Genomic DNA, 16,120 nt, shown 5'->3' with positions numbered 1-16,120 from the left:
ATTGGAAAAATAGGAGGTATTAAGAGTGAGATAAATAATCCTAGGGGGTGAGGAGGTATTATTTTAACCTACCTAATATAACCTAATCATTCATAGGAGAGAGATTGAGTTGGTTAAATAATCACGCGAACCAAACAGCTGACTAGGTAGGATAAAATAATCAATCCCGGCTTATCACCCGAACCAAACGCAACCTTAAAGATACCAATACTGAATATGATTCTTCAAAGACAACTCGAGTCCATAACTGCTACCACTACAATATAGTACTGTAGTAGTGTGCATTTACGTTTTTACTAGATAATCAAGATTCACTACTTCAAACATATAACCAAAGTTGAGAAACCCCGTCTACCAAGATTTCATGATAACGTAGAAACATTGTCCGGCTCGATCAAGCAAATGTCCTTGTGTTGCCTTTTGTTTGCTTTTCTGCATTTTTCGCTGCATCTTCAGCATAAACAAAGGCTAGAATGGTTTAGCGATAGCAATAAGTTAATGTTCAATATACTGCAATGCTTAAAGAAGAACTGATTGATCATTCGCATGATAGGAAAAAAGTGGCAAGTAAATGAAGCTTCAGCTGTAGTAGTACCTGGGAGTAATGCTTTGCTGCCTTCACCTCTCTGGATCAGAGAGCCTGAGAGCACCTTTGGCATCTTATTTTCAAGGTTTGCTGATGATTTGATGCTACACAAATTCGAAAGATCGACCCTATTATAATTTTCTGCACATAATATTGGAACATCTACCAAAACATCACTCTCAAACGGTGTAATTGTAGGAACGCCAAGTGATTTCCCGGATCCGGTTTTTATCCTAGTGTGGGATTCTTTTTTCTTTGTGAGGATACTTGGCCTCTCCTTACCTTCTCGAGCATCTTTTCCACAAGATTTTCTTGCCTTGTTGCCGACTCTTTTTTCGAATTTTGAATTCCGAACTGCATCATCCAACTTATGAATTGGTTTGTCTTCTGCATCTACTTTGTCATCAGTTTCCACAATTTTCAGTCCCTTCTTGTTGAAGTTTATCCTTTCGCAGCCACTTCTTCCGTATACTCGAACAAGGAAATGAGAATCTTTTATGTAATGGAACTCCAAAAAATGTCCCACCATCAAAGAATGTTGCGTGAAGAACTTATTCCACCCCCAGTGGAATGCTAGGGAGTCATCCACCTTGGATACTTTTACAGCCCATCGCTGCCCACTTGAATTTTCCAGATAAGTTTCTTGATCTACCAAATGCTCTACCTCTCTAGCAAATGCAGGAGGCAAGTACTGTAAGAAAACTAGAATCCATGAATACACAAAGTTTTCAGGCTACAACTCTTGAAAATTTTACTAGTGGCAATCATGGGAGTTGGGACCCTACTAAAACATGCATACTTAAAAAATATCTCTTGCCTAATAGTAAACTTGACGTCCATGATCTTGGATTCAAATCTCATTTGTGTGGTTAATTTTAGATTTAGATATAGACTTAGATTATATCTTCATCTCCATTATATCAGAAAAAAAGAAAAAAAAGTTCAAACTTTCAAATCACGATAAGAAATCAAGTGAGCTAAAAAAATCACCAAAATATTTGAATAATCCTCGTTCAGCATAATTTTAAAAAATCGAAGGATAACCAGAGGAGCATCTTCCAACACTGCACCACATACGCCTTCGGACATCGTGTGTCGTAGACTTGCTTGTGGCAAATCCCTTTGGCTTGTTTACAACTCCTAAAACAGAGATACAAAGGCGCAGAAAATCAGAAACCAAAGCCACAGTTAATCGAGAAAAGAGAGGCAGGAAAGTAATGTAAAAAAATTACCTCCAAAAAAGATGCAAACTTGTCAATGGGAACATGTTCTTGTTTCAATCCCATTTAAATGCCAGGTCTCGTTCACCAAAGTATGTGTTTGTTTGGTAGGTGATGAATTGTTTCCCATCTGGTGCATTAATTATAATTATCACTTAATTACATAATTTCCTTTCAAATATTTACATCTTCTGTCACATTAATATTATGCATATTTCGCAATCTGTACTTCAGATTTTCATTAATTCCTCGTTGCGGGCAGATTATAAAGACAGTAAGCTTCATTAAAATCAAGAGATTGCAACTGTTAAGTTCAAATTTGTTCGATATTTTTACTTTTTCGAAAAATTTGGAAAATGGGAAAAAAATAAATGACACAAATACAGAAAAAAATCCGAACAGAATTAGCAAAATCCATTAAATCCAAATGTTCAATAAAATCCACAGTAAATCTCGTAATCCAAAATCCAGCAACTGCCAACCAACCATGGTTAAATTCCAACAATGGTTAGGGTTTAAACCCCGAATAGTTCCAAACCTCCCCAAAACTAAGGTGGGCAGTGATTACGTTAGAAACCCAGAAATCCAAGTTGGTTTTCCCGTTCAATATTTCCTTATTTTTTTTCCTACATTTTTCTATGATCAAACGTCTCCAGATTGTACTTGTGCTTGTTGAATGCACCGATTCACTTCGCTTAGGAACTCTTTCGTGAATCAGAGCGCTCGAACAGTTTTTTTTCCTCCTTTTTAAGCAAAAAAAAAAAAAAAAAATTAAACAGGGCGACAAAAGAATCACATAATTTTTTTTCTGGAGGTAATGTTGGATAAATGTCGCTATGATTTTGCATGCATGCTTTGTTTTTGTGTTTATAACCTCGTTGATGCTTGATGTTTGATCACTATTTAATCTGAGCGAAGATCCACTGTTGGCATTATTTTTGGGTTCCTGTTGAATGTTGATTTATGATATGGATTTTGATAACTACAATAATCTGACTTTGCATGTGAATTTTGTGGATGTGGCTAATTGATGTTTGATGGATTTACTTATTGCTTTTCTCACTTGTTGATTGAGGCTGTCTGTGATTCTAATTTTTTTGGGTAAATTTATGGCCCAACACTTGAATCGATCACAGAATAATATATGCCTCTCTTTCTCTGTTTTTTTTCCCAGTTATTGTGAATGATTATAAGATTATTTGATATTTAATAATCTCTCTGCTTTTTTTTTGGGTTGTCTTTGGAGGGTGTTAAAATCTTTTATATATGTTAAATTAAGAGATTATAACCAGGATTTCTCATTCTAAGTGGAATTTGACGGCTATAGATCTTATTTCTCTAATCATTTTGAAGCTAGTGTGTCTCCAATTCTTGAAAAGTTGGCACTCTTGAGGTCTGTGAATCTTCTATATTTGTTGCCACCGGTTGTTTTGCTTTTGGTCTTCATTTGAACTTCTCTTGAAGTAAAATTTAAATTTAAAGCTTCCATTTAATGTTTATGTTAACTTTTGGAGAACGATTGTCTAACCAAAAATCTCTAAGTGGAATAAAAGAAGAAATGAAGACGGAGAAGAAGATGAAAATATTATAATACCCATTTCTCAATGTTAACTGAAGGTTTGATTATTTGTTTACTGTTTGAAACAATTATGAGTGATAAATGCACTCTTTCAATTCTGAAATGCACCACATAAACAAGGTTAATTTGAGTTCTTTTAACTATGGTGTTGATCACGCATGTTGTGTTAACTTACATTTGTATGCATGCAAGTATAAGGTTGCATTGAGTTTTCGCGCCAATTTCGTTAGAAAATTTTCAAAGTTTGGTAATCTTGTTTGTCAACTTGTCATTTTGTAAAAAAAAAACTTCCCTTACGTTGTTATGATGCCATTGCATGACAGAATAACGACATTCGAAACTGACTAAAATATTTCTTTTTACAAATTAATCCAGATTTCAAAAATCTTAGAAGAAAGTTGCCTTTCTTGTAGGAAAATGCATCTATTTCAATTTATGTCCCCACTACCTGGTTTGCATTTCTGGGATTTTTAATCATTTGTGTAAAATCAGTACTAAATCTATCTTTTTTGCATGGTAATTTGGTGCCAATTTTATTTACTTTTTAAGGCTGTTATTTCAGTTTAAATCACTCGAAATGTTAAAACATTAGGTCAATGGAAGTTATGAATGAAGGAGTGATTTCAAATATATTTATCTGCTTTTTTTAGTAATTTAGTATCTAGTCGCCGATTTCCTGATAATTCATTTGAACTTACTATGTAATAATTGCATTTGTCTTGTTTTTCCCAAATGTATGCCCGAAGACATTTGTATATCATGACTGTGTAAATTCGGGATTTTTTGGACAAACTGCATGTAGTTTTATTATTGGCTAAAACTTTTGCATTGACTTTCATCTCTTCTATTGAAGAAGTTGGTCTCTTGAACTAATTAATTGAATTGGGGTAATCACAGGTGAACTCGAAAGAAAACACTGCTTTTATCTTGTTGTGTTCCTACTGCGTCGAATTACAATAATTGGTTGATTAATTTATCAGAATTTTATTTCTTCAGTGCTTTTTGACAGTATCTCTGTTTAATGTTCTTGGTATGAGCCTTAATTGTAATTAAGGTGACATAGAAGTAACTGCATTAATTTAGGTAGATCTGTTAGAGGATTCTCTAACTTTTCAATGTTTTAGTTTCTTTAATCTTTTCTTCATGGATTGTGACAAAAATAAAATGTGTGGCCTTTTGACTCTGCCTGTGTGTGACAAGTTAAACGTTTTTGGTTATCTTTTTTTACCTACCAATTCAGTGATATAAGAAAGTATGATGATGTTATGGATGAAGAAGTTTTCATGAATGTAAGTCGTATGAAATTGTCCTTGTATGAAAGCGAGTTTTAATTGCACGGATTAAATTGCATTGATTAGCAATTTTTTACAACAATTTGCACATATTTCGCACAGCATAAAAGGTACAGATAATTGGTTCGCGAAATGAATTTCCGTCAGCACAGAAATTGCCACTTTATATCGATTGACTAATTGATCTGTGATTTAAGTAACTTTTGTAGGATACTTTTAATTTTAGGCTTTTGAAACCTACATGGTGTTGGAAATATTTTTTTTATTTTGTACACTGATTCTTTGTAAAATTTCTAGATTTTTTGCACCAATATGTCTATTTGATGTTCTAATTCCGATTTATTTTTGTTATTAGTGGGCCTGAAGACTTACAAAAATGGAGTATAGCAGAGATGAAGCTATCCGGGCAAAAGAAATCGCAGAGAAGAAATTGTTAGAGAGGGATATCAAAGGAGCCAAGAAATTTGCTTTACAGGCCCAAAGCATGTACTCTGAGCTTGATGGTCTTTCCCAGTTCTTGGAGGTCATTGACATTTACGATGCATTTGAAGAGAAAGTAAATGGGGAAATGGATTGCTATAGAATTCTTGGTGTGGATCCTTTTTCTGAAAGAGAAGTGTTGAAAACACAGTACAAGAAAATGGCTTTCACCATTCACCCAGATAAGAACAAGTCAGTTGGGGCAGAGGGAGCATTCAAAATACTTTCGCAAGTATGGGATGTTCTGTCGAATGAGGAAAAGAAATCGGCATATGATTTGAAGATGAATTTAGGAGCTCCAAGTCAATGGGGAAATGGATTGCACAATATTAGCGTCAGCCCGACATCATCAAGTGCAAGGTGTGCAGTTTTGGACACCAATCCCTTGCACTTATCAACTCGGCCAAGGACTTCAACAACTAGTCAACAATTTAGTACCATTCAACAGAACCCGAGAAGTCAGACAGCCAGTTTTGGTTCACAGTGTTCTTCCCCTCCGAGTCATCAAAGTCATCCGATAGCCTTTACTGGTGCATGTATTCCTAGACGCCAAAATGCTGATTGGTCACAATATTATGCTGCTCCATGCCAACACCCTAATCCAAGACCTGGAACCAGCAGCCATCACACACACCCTCAACTCAGCCTGCTGAATCCAAATCCAGTGACTCATTATCAATATGCATCGTGCAGCAATCTCCACTCATCTCCTAATTATCAGAACAGTTCTGCAACCACCATTTCCCCCCAGTACTTTCCTACTCCTAATCCAAAGCATCGTAATTATACTCCTGCCAGAAATACCTTATCAGGTTCCAGTCATCATTCTTTGACTTCTGAAACATTTTGGACTGCATGCAACATGTGCAGGGTTCAGTACCAGTACCATAAGAATTTTCTGAATCAAAAACTTCTGTGTCCACAATGTCGGCAGCCTTTTTTGGCAACAGAAATGCCAGCTCCAACTGTAAAAGGCCGCAGTTCATGCCCTTGGCTCTTTCCCCATCAGCAGAAAGGTAACTTTGTAGCGTCAAATGGTTCCATTGATATCCCAGCTGTTAAGAGAGAGAATTTAAATAATATAAGAATTGAACCATCTGGTCCAACTCTCAACAGAAGGCCTGAAAAGGACGTGACTTCTTCTATGGGTGATAGAACTCTGTGCAAGAATGTCATTGACCGAGAAAATGTTGAACCATCGAGAGATTCTAATGCTAGTTCTAGTGGTCGAAGGGAAGAGAAGCTAAACAATAGGAGACACACGGATGGTTTGAACTGTAAATGTCCCAGACAGGTGAATAGCGAGAGCAAATCAAGACTGAAGAGGACTTCAGAAAATCTGAAGGGAAGTGTTGGAGCTGGGAAAGCTGTTTCTTCTGGCTGTGACAAGCCACGAAGGGTAAGGGATTTGTCTCAGATGGAGATTCGTGATATGCTGATGGCAAGGGCTAAGTCAGAAATCCTTTGCAAACTTAATGAATGGAAGATTGCCGAATCAAAATCTGCCCCTGTGAAGAAACCTAAGATTAAAAATTCAATGAGTATTTTGCATGAAGGTTTGATTAGTGATCAGAAGGCAGATCAGAGCATAGATCGCCTGCTCATGAATAATGTATCACATGCTCAAGGGTCCTCTGCTTTGAATAACAATGATGATGTGCGTGCGAATCCCGTGCAAACTGTATCAATGACTGTGCCTGATGCTGATTTCTACAATTTCGACCAGTGCCGTACGGAGGAGTCTTTCCGTGGAAACCAAGTATGGGCAGCCTATGATGATGATGATGGCATGCCTCGTTACTATGCTGTGGTCCACCAAGTGATATCTGCAAAGCCATTTAAGTTGCAAATCAGCTGGCTTAATTCCAAAACGACATCTGAATTTGGATCCCTTGACTGGATAGGTTCTGGCTTTACCAAGACTATTGGGTATTTCAGGGTTGGCAAATATGAATTCAGCACTAGTTTGACTTCTTTTTCCCATCCAGTCAAGTGGAGAAAGGGGGCAAGGGGAGCAATTCAGGTCTTTCCAACAAAAGGTGATATTTGGGCACTGTACACTAACTGGTCTCCGGATTGGGATGTGCTAACTGCTGATGAAACAGTGCATAAATATGATATGGTGATGATTCTTGAAGATTACATCGAACATAGAGGTGTTGTTGTTGTTCCTCTAGTTAAAGTGGCTGGCTTCACGTCTGTGTTTTGCCAGCATTTGGATCAAACGGAGATCCTGACAATTCCAAGAGAGGAGATCTTTCGATTCTCTCATCAGGTGCCTCACCACACCCTGAATGGGAAAGAATCTGAAAACTCCCCATCTGGTTGCTATGAGCTGGATCCTGCTGCTCTCCCTCTGGAACTTCTCAAGGTGGTCACAGAAGCCGAGGAAGCAGAGGCAGGAAAAATAGCCCGATGTCCAGTGAAATTGACAGAATCAGCAGCGGAGAGGGGAAGTATTGGGAAAGACAAGCCTATAATTACATACTCTAGAAAGAACAAAATGAGGAAGGTGGCTGGGGAAGTTGAGTGATCTTGAAGTTGGACAGGCTTTGGTCTTCCTTCCATTTTTCATTTTTCATTTTCCATTTTCCATTTTCTCAATCATATAGTTTATACTTACTGTTAGAAGAAAAAAATTCAGCCACAAATCAAAAAATAACTTCTCAGATAAAAGATTTACCATATTCAATATGTATAGAATATTTTTTGGTTGACCAAATGTCTTTCTATTTTTCCTTTATACAAGTAACTATTTATTACTGATGAAATTCACTTCTAGAATTGGTTATCAGACATTTCACTGTCTGAATTATCATTTTGTTTTTTCAGCACCGTGATCATCAATTTATATTTAAGAATGACCTAGTGCACGCTATATGTTTGGAGATGCTATGTTGGGGGACTTTTGTGCTTTTTCTGTGCATAGATAGTGTATTTGCACTATTTGTTGTGCTTTTTATGTGCATAGATAGATGGTGTATTTGCACTATTTATGCAGACATTGCATGCTTGAGATATTTGTGCACGAATAGTAAACAGCTGCACGCATAACTTAGAATATATATGGGCATTTTTTCGGAGACAGTCACGTAGCCAAAGGATTGATTAGTTGTCTGGGCAAATTGACTTGCACTTTCCTGTCTAAACTACATTTCCTCGTCAGTTTCTTTTTTTATATAAGACGAATTTATTTATTTATTTAAATAAAAAAAATTGTCTGCTGCATGACATATATATCTCTATAATATCTTTATTTTATAAAAATAAATAAAATACAATGAAAAAATTCCAACATCAATCGACTTTGTACAAGAACTTTATATATTTTTTAAAATTATACTTTACATTGATATTTAATATGTTATGAACAACAACACATTGTGTATTAAGAGATATCAATATCTATTGTAGTAAATTAATTAAACTGACTTGAATTTCATGGTGAGCTGTTTATATAATTTTTAAGTTTTATTTGTCCTTTTTTGAGTAACTGCATTGCTGAGATATTCATTTCTTCTATTCAGATTTTATAATAATGAACTATTAAACCTAATAATATGTCACATACTTGTAGTATTTTACTATTTTATACACGTGATATGTTTGCTTTATTATTTCTAATTATATAGGTATCATCGAGATTATTTGACATATGTTAAAAGTAAAATTTGCGGTATAAAGTAAAAATTTCAAACTCACAAAATATTATTAAACTACACGTTTTTATAAAAAAAATTCTCCACTCAATTGTGTTCTTCTTCACAAACTGAAAGAACTATTTATAGAATTTTTTTTGAAAATAATTCAAAAATAAATACATCATTACATATATCATCACACACTTATTTTCAACATTCAATAATTCCAATTCTTTATTTTCAACACATATAATTTATTTATTTTTTTAAGAGTGAGTCTCATGTGAGACCGTCTCACGGATCATAATCTGTGAGACGGGTCAACCCTACCCATATTCACACTAAAAAGTAATACTCTTAGCATAAAAAGTAATACTTTCTTCATGTGTGACTCAAATAAGAGATCTGTCTCACAAATACGACTCGTGAGACCGTCTCACACAAGTTTTTGCCATTTTTTAAACATTGTCACATATAGAAGCGTTCATAAACTTTTGCCATACCGATCCAAAGTGTAAAACCAAACCAAACTGTTGAATTATGGTTTGGATTAGTTTTAAAATCAACTAAATCTTGAAAATTAGATTGTTTTAAGTCTTAGATTAAAAAAATAAATCAAATTAAAATGATCAAAACTGAATGCATTAATATAACAAACTACGCGATAAATTTTGATTTTTCTTGTATATAAAAATATTTTATTTGATTTTTAGGTTATATTTATTAGTGGATTTTGTAACAATCCAATTATATTGAAAATTTATTTATTTCATATTTTAGCTCAGATATACATATTTACAACATTAAAAGTTTAATTTTTTTATATGTTATAAAATTCTGTAATTTGCATGAGTATTCAATATATGATTTTTACTCATATTCATTATACTCCACAATCAAATAATGTATTAACTCAATTTCTATCAACCATGTTGCTAAATTATTTCAAATTACCATATCTCATACATTAATCACTATGAAATTTAAATTTTGAAGTATTCATCCAAACCAGGCCAAATCAAACCAAACAAAACAAAAATTAATGGTTTAATTATAAAAAAAATCCATGATTTTGTTTGATTTTAAGTTTTATAAAACCAATAAAATATGGTTGGTTCTATTTTTTAGCTAAAATCAAATTAAACTGTAGTTGAAACATCCGTAGTCATATCATAATTGAGACTATGTATTTATACAACTTTGTGTATATACATGATCCTGCTCGATGAAAAGAAATAAAAAATATTAATATATGATGTTTCAGTGTAAATGTTTTCATATCAGATACTGATATATGATATTTGAGCACATAAACAAATATATGAAATATTTATATTAATATATTATTTCAATTTTATATTCAAGATTTTATTTTTTTCATTTAAATTAAAATAATACATTGTTTTCTTTCAATTAACAAATTAATTATTTATTAATATCAACAAATAATATCACTGTGGGTTATGTAAACAGGCAAGAGCCCAAGGCTTCAGCATTGCCTCCGCCGCCACCGCCCTCCTCTCCTCTCCTCCTCGACGGATAGGACACAAACAAAGACAATAATACTTACTTATTTCCGGTCGGAGCTGCGTGTTCCATACAGTGGAATATGCCACGGACGACGACGGTGGAGAGCCCCGGCTGCCCTCCACTTCGAGCCTTAACCTTCGACGTTCTTGGCCTTGTCAAAGGTTAAAAGAATGGATTTTTATATTTATTTTTCTCGAAAGTAGAATCATGATGTACCATGTAAAAGCTTTCCCTGTTTTGCGAATATATTTTCCAACAGTTATTGAGGCGAGTAAAAGGGAGAATGGTGGTGCTGTCAAGATGGTGGAGCGTTGGGGAGACCCGGATTCATCTAAATGCGTGCTTTCTGCTTCGATTCTGGACAGAGAGTCTGACCCGGTACGTATGTTGGATGTATATCTTAGTGACATGATTTGTGGTCTTGTTATGAGCTTTTAGTGATGAGATAAGTCCATTAAGATTTATAATTTTTAATATTGGAAGGCTTGCAAAATTTTCTAGCTAATAATATTTCATTATAATTGTGGCTGCAGTTATCTTGTTACTATAAATTTGTCATCGAGGTAAGGTTTAATTGTAAGGGCATTATGTAGCTCTTGTGAATGGTTTGTTCGACCCTACCCATATGTCCCAAAACCATTGAGATGACACGTGTCGATTCCATGCAATGAAGACCCATGGGGTTCTCCACGGGCGTAGGTAGAACAAACCCTTGTGAATTGAGTTGAGCATTAATTTAATATTCCATCAGTTGGACAGAGTTGAGGGATTAGTCGGAACTTCATCTATGTGCATTTTGGAATGGATTCCATTATTGCTCCATGGTACTTGGTAATAAAAAGCTTGAGAAGACTGTAAAAGTTCTTGGACTTACAAATACGATGACATCATATATACTTCTTGAACCACTACCACATTATGATATATCCATCAAATATGTTGAATCTTCCGCAAGGCTTGCAATGCCGAAAACTTTTCGTTGGGTGTATCTTTGGTGTGAGGGATCTCGGGACTCGGATGTTCCTCATACTCTGTCAATGCACGGAAAAATATAGATAGTGATACTGTAATAACTAATAAATGTGGCATTTTTAAGATATATGATAAGACCTTGTTGAAGGTCCATATCCTGCTCTTCAGTTGCTGTGTTTTTTGAATTACAATAATCTTGTTTTAAGCAAAATGTTTTGTTTATTGTGGTTTGACACATTGTTGGGTGTATTGCATGGAAATATGTAACATGGCAGCTGCTCGGTATTGCAAGAAAATGTGGTTCTGTAAGTCCTTATCTTGTTTTGTAATATCAAATATTATAAACCTCTTTGTTACTTTTAGTAAACCCTGGAAGACATGTTGGTGATGATAGTTCATTCCACAGATCGAGATTATTAGCGCAATTAATGGGAATCTTCGTGCTCACATTCCAAGTTTATATGGAACTGCAACCAGTCTGCAGGAAGATATCATCACGGGATTGCATTTGTTCAAAAAACACCGATCAGAGTCATCATCCAGGCATCATATTTTCACGCCTTTTTTCATTTTTCTGTTTTCTTGTTTTAAATTTATCTAGATGCACCTTATGTTTCTCAAAGATGATTTGTGTAGCATTTTTTTTGGTGGGAACTCGGCAATTGATGTTAATATATATATATATATATATATATATATATATATATATATATATATATATATATATATATAACTAGCAGTTTTGGCTTCTTTCTTCGACCCGGAAGAGGAGCATATAATGTAGACCGTCATTGCCATGTGAAAGCCTGTGGAAATTAGGTTGCATTATAATCATTTAAATGACCCATAATAGAATGCAATGCTAAGACATGGTTTAGCTGACAGTCAATAGATTAACCTTTTCCGTTGTGGAAATTGAGCTAAATTTTTCGAAGGGACTTGATATGTAGTGGCAATGCTGTTACTTGTTTACTTGAGGGTTTCATTTTTTTTCCTTGTTGCGTTCACACTTCACAGTGTGCGACTCTGTTGCACATATTGACTTTCTAATATCTCGGTTTAGGTCATGTTTGTTACATGTCTGCACAAGAAAAGGCCATGTCAGTTTGGAATCAATTGATGTGAGCAAATCATCAGCTGAGTTAATGCATGATCCTTCTACAACTATATGGAATATAAGTGGATCTGGGGAGCTCTTGATTTCAAGAGTAGATGGAAGTGAGAACTATGCTCTATATGGAGGGTAAGCTTATTAGGTCATATGTTTACAAACCAAACAGTCTTTTCGAATTGTCCGAGGGATAGTGACCTATTTATATGACACTCAGGAAGGGTGTTGAAGTAAATGTATGGGATCTTAGCAATAATACAAAAACCTGGACTGCAAAATCTGTAAGTTACTACTTTACTCTATGTTTTCCGCAGTCTTTTTAGGCATGGATGCTCAACGGAGAAATGATTACTGCTCTTGCATCGGGTTAAATGTTTGATATTGCTGAATCTATCTTGTGTAGCCCCCAAAAACTCTCTTGGCATATTTACTCCAACTTGGTTTACATCTGCGACCTTCTTGAGTAAAGATGATCACCGTAAATTAGTGGCTTGCACCAATTCTCATCAGGTAATGTCTTACTCAAATTTTCCTTTAAATTTACTGTGTGCTTATGATAAAAGGGTAGCTTCACACTAAGATAGTTGCTAGCAAAATGATCATTTTGTTTATGGTATAGTCGTGTTGTCCTTCTTGTCTATTGTTTTAGTTGAGATTCTTAAATATTGAAATTGCAACTTGCTCCTGATAATATACAGTTTAATTATAACCCTGTAGAGAAGTTGAAAATAAAAAATTTATACAAATCTTTCTGTGTTTTCGGTAACTTACTGAACCAACCATATGATATGGCAGGTTCGACTGTATGATATATCTTCCCAGAGAAGACCTATCATGTCAATTGATTTTCGGGATACTCCTATTAAATCTGTTACCGAAGATTTTGATGGACATACAATATACGTAGGAAATGGCTCAGGTGATCTTGGTTCCATTGATATGCGCACAGGTACTATTTAGGTGCCTTTTCCGGTGTCACTTGATTATTGGACGTTGAATCTCTTTTTACTGTTCTTCTAAATGAGACGCGTCTGTACTATGTTATAACGTGTAGGCAACTCCTCTGTTGCTGCACCAAACAGTGTGTTATGCTGCAACATAGTTTTTGATCCTGAAACATTCATGACTTATGATTATTCACCTGTTCGAAGATGTAAATAATTTGACTTATCTGATAGTCCGAACAAGTTTTGAAATACATAATTCCTTTATTTTTATAGCGTCAAATCGATATAAATGTTGTTGGAACACTGGTATATCTGACTGATATTGGTAGGAATTTGCATCTTGCAGTTGCGGAGTTCAGCCACTTTTTTTTTATTTTTATCATGTAGTTGTTTTTAATTTTAAACGTTCAAAAATTGACAACCATAATCACCCATTCAACTGTGAGCACATAGTTTTGTCGATTGCTTTCAGGTTTTGAAATTTACACAAATTACTTCTTCTTGATTCCTTTGCTTCCATCTGTTGACGCACCTTTCTGTTCTGAAGCCTTTTAATCTCTCATTCACCTATTTTACTTATTATTATTATAATTACGAATGCTTCTTGTTCCTCTTGTGTTAGTTTTTAGTTTCCTTGCCTCAACTTGTGTGTTATGATAATTCGAGATTGCGACCTGTTGATTTATTGGGGACACGAGTTTCTATTTTTTGTATATTGTTTGAAAACTTAGGGAAACTCTTGGGATGCTTTATTGGAAAATGTTCTGGAAGTGTAAGATCCATAGCCAGGCACCCAGAACTTCCCATACTTGCTTCATGTGGTGAGTACTTTATATAAAACGGGACATCTATTTTTTTTTTTTGATCAGAAACTAAATTTTATTAAAGTAATATGATAGTAAGTTTACAAGGCAAGTGGATGAGCCATCCACAAAATACCACATCTACCTACAACCAGTATTCGTTCAAACGGGACATCTTGATATATCGTGTGCAATGTTCCCGTCTTAATATTTCCAGTTCAGTTTAATCCTAATTTATGAATTATTAATAATAAACTGAAAATGTACATGACTCTGAGGATCAAAACTATTGCTCTGTTCTGGTATAACATCCTACCAGTTTAGCACCAAAAGTCTTTGTTTGAAAGCATAGCTTGTGACTGTCACTGTTCTGATCCCTGATATCTTTCAATGAACGGCACTTTATCGTAATTATTAAAAAAAATTGTTTCATGTTTGGTTCTACGACAATTTTGTTTTTTTTTTCTGTTTTGGTTGGAGTTATATGCTGACTGGGTGGGTGATTCCCCTTTTTCTACTAGGGCTGGACAGTTATTTGCGCATCTGGGACATTCATTCACGGCAACTTCTATCTGCGGTATGCCATGATATTAACTTTAACAATACTTATTAGTTATACTCCATTGCTGAACTTTTTAATAAGTTAAATCAAATCCAGTTCTTTAGGTTTATCCAAATTTGCAAAACGTTCGGCAAGAACAGTAATTGAATCCATTTTATTTGAATTTCCTACGATGTTACATTGGAATTTGAGATGATGATTTTACACCCTTCATCTATTTCATGCTGATAAATAGTTTTTTCTACTTGTATTTTTGCTTTTGGTTCAATACAGGTTTTCTTGAAGCAGCCGCTTACTAATGTCTTTTTCGATTCCAACTACCACAGTGAAGGTACGGTGTTTGGTTTACTTTGTATCGCTTTTTTTGTGCTTTTACACAAACCCAAGCTCGATTCTATCTTACAATTTTGTGCAGAAATGATTGTTTGTGCACCTGAGCCACAAGGTAGACAGAGTGTAGACATAGTTGAAGAGGAACCCCGGCGTGTCAAACGAAAAATGGTTGCTAAGAAGCACAACGAATTCAAGAAAATGTCGACTAAAAAAAGTAGTAAGAGGTCAAAAGTTGAAGAACATTAACACCACCACAAGTTCACTTTGCTGGCTTCGGTTAAACCGGATAGTTGTGTCGAGGTTTGTATCTATAGCGAGAAAAAATGTTCTGAGATATCGGTTTACCCGAGACAAAGTAGCAAGAGCTTTTTTCCCTAATTATGTTTCATTTACATTCCCGAATTGTATTGCAACATACAAAAACAGTTCGACAGAAAAGTGGAAGGTTTTTGTTTTTATTTCTTGTTGTTTATTTCAAGTAGGATAATAGTCCTCTTCCATTGATTCATGCGATGAAATTTACAAATATAAAATACTCTACAAATGTAAGCGTATGTCTCTACCATCGTCATATAATTTTTAAGCTCACTATCCGTTCAGACATACTTTTAAAAGAATTTAAATTTATCAACTTAGTCGAGGGAAAAACAATTTTTACGATACGACAACTAAAACCATGAAAAAAATTACTGTCCACTTTCTTTCAAGAAAAGAGCGAGGCATGTGAAATACAAGGTACGGGAGGAACAAGTCACTTAACCGAGTAGAATCACAACAGATTTTGTTCTGTTGTTTCGTATTCTTCAAAAATAGAAACTCCTTATTTTTCGAAAATAAAACATTAAATTAATTTTTGAAAAGATATACCCCTTAGTAAATAGCCTGCTTTTTCAGCTGTAGTGGACCTAATGCGGCGAGTGACCCTGTAAGGGAGTCAAGTAAGGAGAGAAGAAAGAGGTCTCGAAGTAAGAGACTACTCCGTCATCAAACTCATTTACCACTAAATATACTAGAAATAACATATGTACAAGGAACGTAGTAACTTGATCCCGTTCTCTTACTTT

The 16,120-nt window shown here is 34.8% G+C and overlaps 3 protein-coding genes across 5 annotated transcripts; 2 read left to right on the top strand and 1 right to left on the bottom strand.

Moving 5' to 3' along the window:
* Positions 1–201: 201 nt before the first annotated feature.
* LOC140829961 (uncharacterized) lies at positions 202–1,994 on the bottom strand. 2 transcript variants are annotated; one of them, XM_073193240.1, is made up of 3 exons: positions 1,577–1,994; positions 596–1,277; positions 202–468 (listed from the first exon to the last, which is right to left on the bottom strand). In XM_073193240.1, exons 1-3 carry the CDS (start codon positions 1,673–1,675, stop codon positions 395–397), a joined length of 855 nt encoding a protein of 284 aa, XP_073049341.1. In that variant the 5' UTR covers positions 1,676–1,994; the 3' UTR covers positions 202–394. The 2 variants fall into 2 exon arrangements, with proteins under 2 accessions (XP_073049341.1, XP_073049342.1); XM_073193241.1 differs by having other exon boundaries at positions 205–450.
* A 242-nt stretch (positions 1,995–2,236) lies between these two features.
* Positions 2,237–7,910, top strand: LOC140829295 (uncharacterized). Of its 2 annotated transcripts, none has more exons than XM_073192379.1 (2): positions 2,237–2,620; positions 5,033–7,910. In XM_073192379.1, exon 2 carries the CDS (start codon positions 5,054–5,056, stop codon positions 7,688–7,690), a length of 2,637 nt encoding a protein of 878 aa, XP_073048480.1. In that variant the 5' UTR covers positions 2,237–2,620; positions 5,033–5,053; the 3' UTR covers positions 7,691–7,910. The 2 variants fall into 2 exon arrangements, with proteins under 2 accessions (XP_073048480.1, XP_073048479.1); XM_073192378.1 differs by having other exon boundaries at positions 2,237–3,423.
* Positions 7,911–10,244: 2,334 nt separating this feature from the next.
* Positions 10,245–15,514, top strand: LOC140829294 (ribosome biogenesis protein nsa1-like). Its single transcript, XM_073192377.1, has 12 exons — positions 10,245–10,489; positions 10,588–10,706; positions 11,576–11,605; positions 11,707–11,843; positions 12,364–12,543; positions 12,629–12,696; positions 12,815–12,921; positions 13,207–13,360; positions 14,090–14,179; positions 14,683–14,738; positions 14,997–15,054; positions 15,139–15,514. The coding sequence occupies exons 1-12, from the start codon at positions 10,408–10,410 to the stop codon at positions 15,300–15,302; spliced, it is 1,245 nt and encodes a 414-aa protein (XP_073048478.1). The 5' UTR covers positions 10,245–10,407; the 3' UTR covers positions 15,303–15,514.
* The last annotated feature ends 606 nt before the right edge of the window (positions 15,515–16,120 follow it).

The sequence above is a fragment of the Primulina eburnea genome, chromosome 4, assembly GCF_022965805.1.
Source record: "Primulina eburnea isolate SZY01 chromosome 4, ASM2296580v1, whole genome shotgun sequence".
NCBI lineage: Eukaryota > Viridiplantae > Streptophyta > Magnoliopsida > Lamiales > Gesneriaceae > Primulina > Primulina eburnea.
The sequence above is the reverse complement of the archived record's forward strand: the minus strand, read 5'-3'. Positions and strand labels throughout refer to the sequence as shown.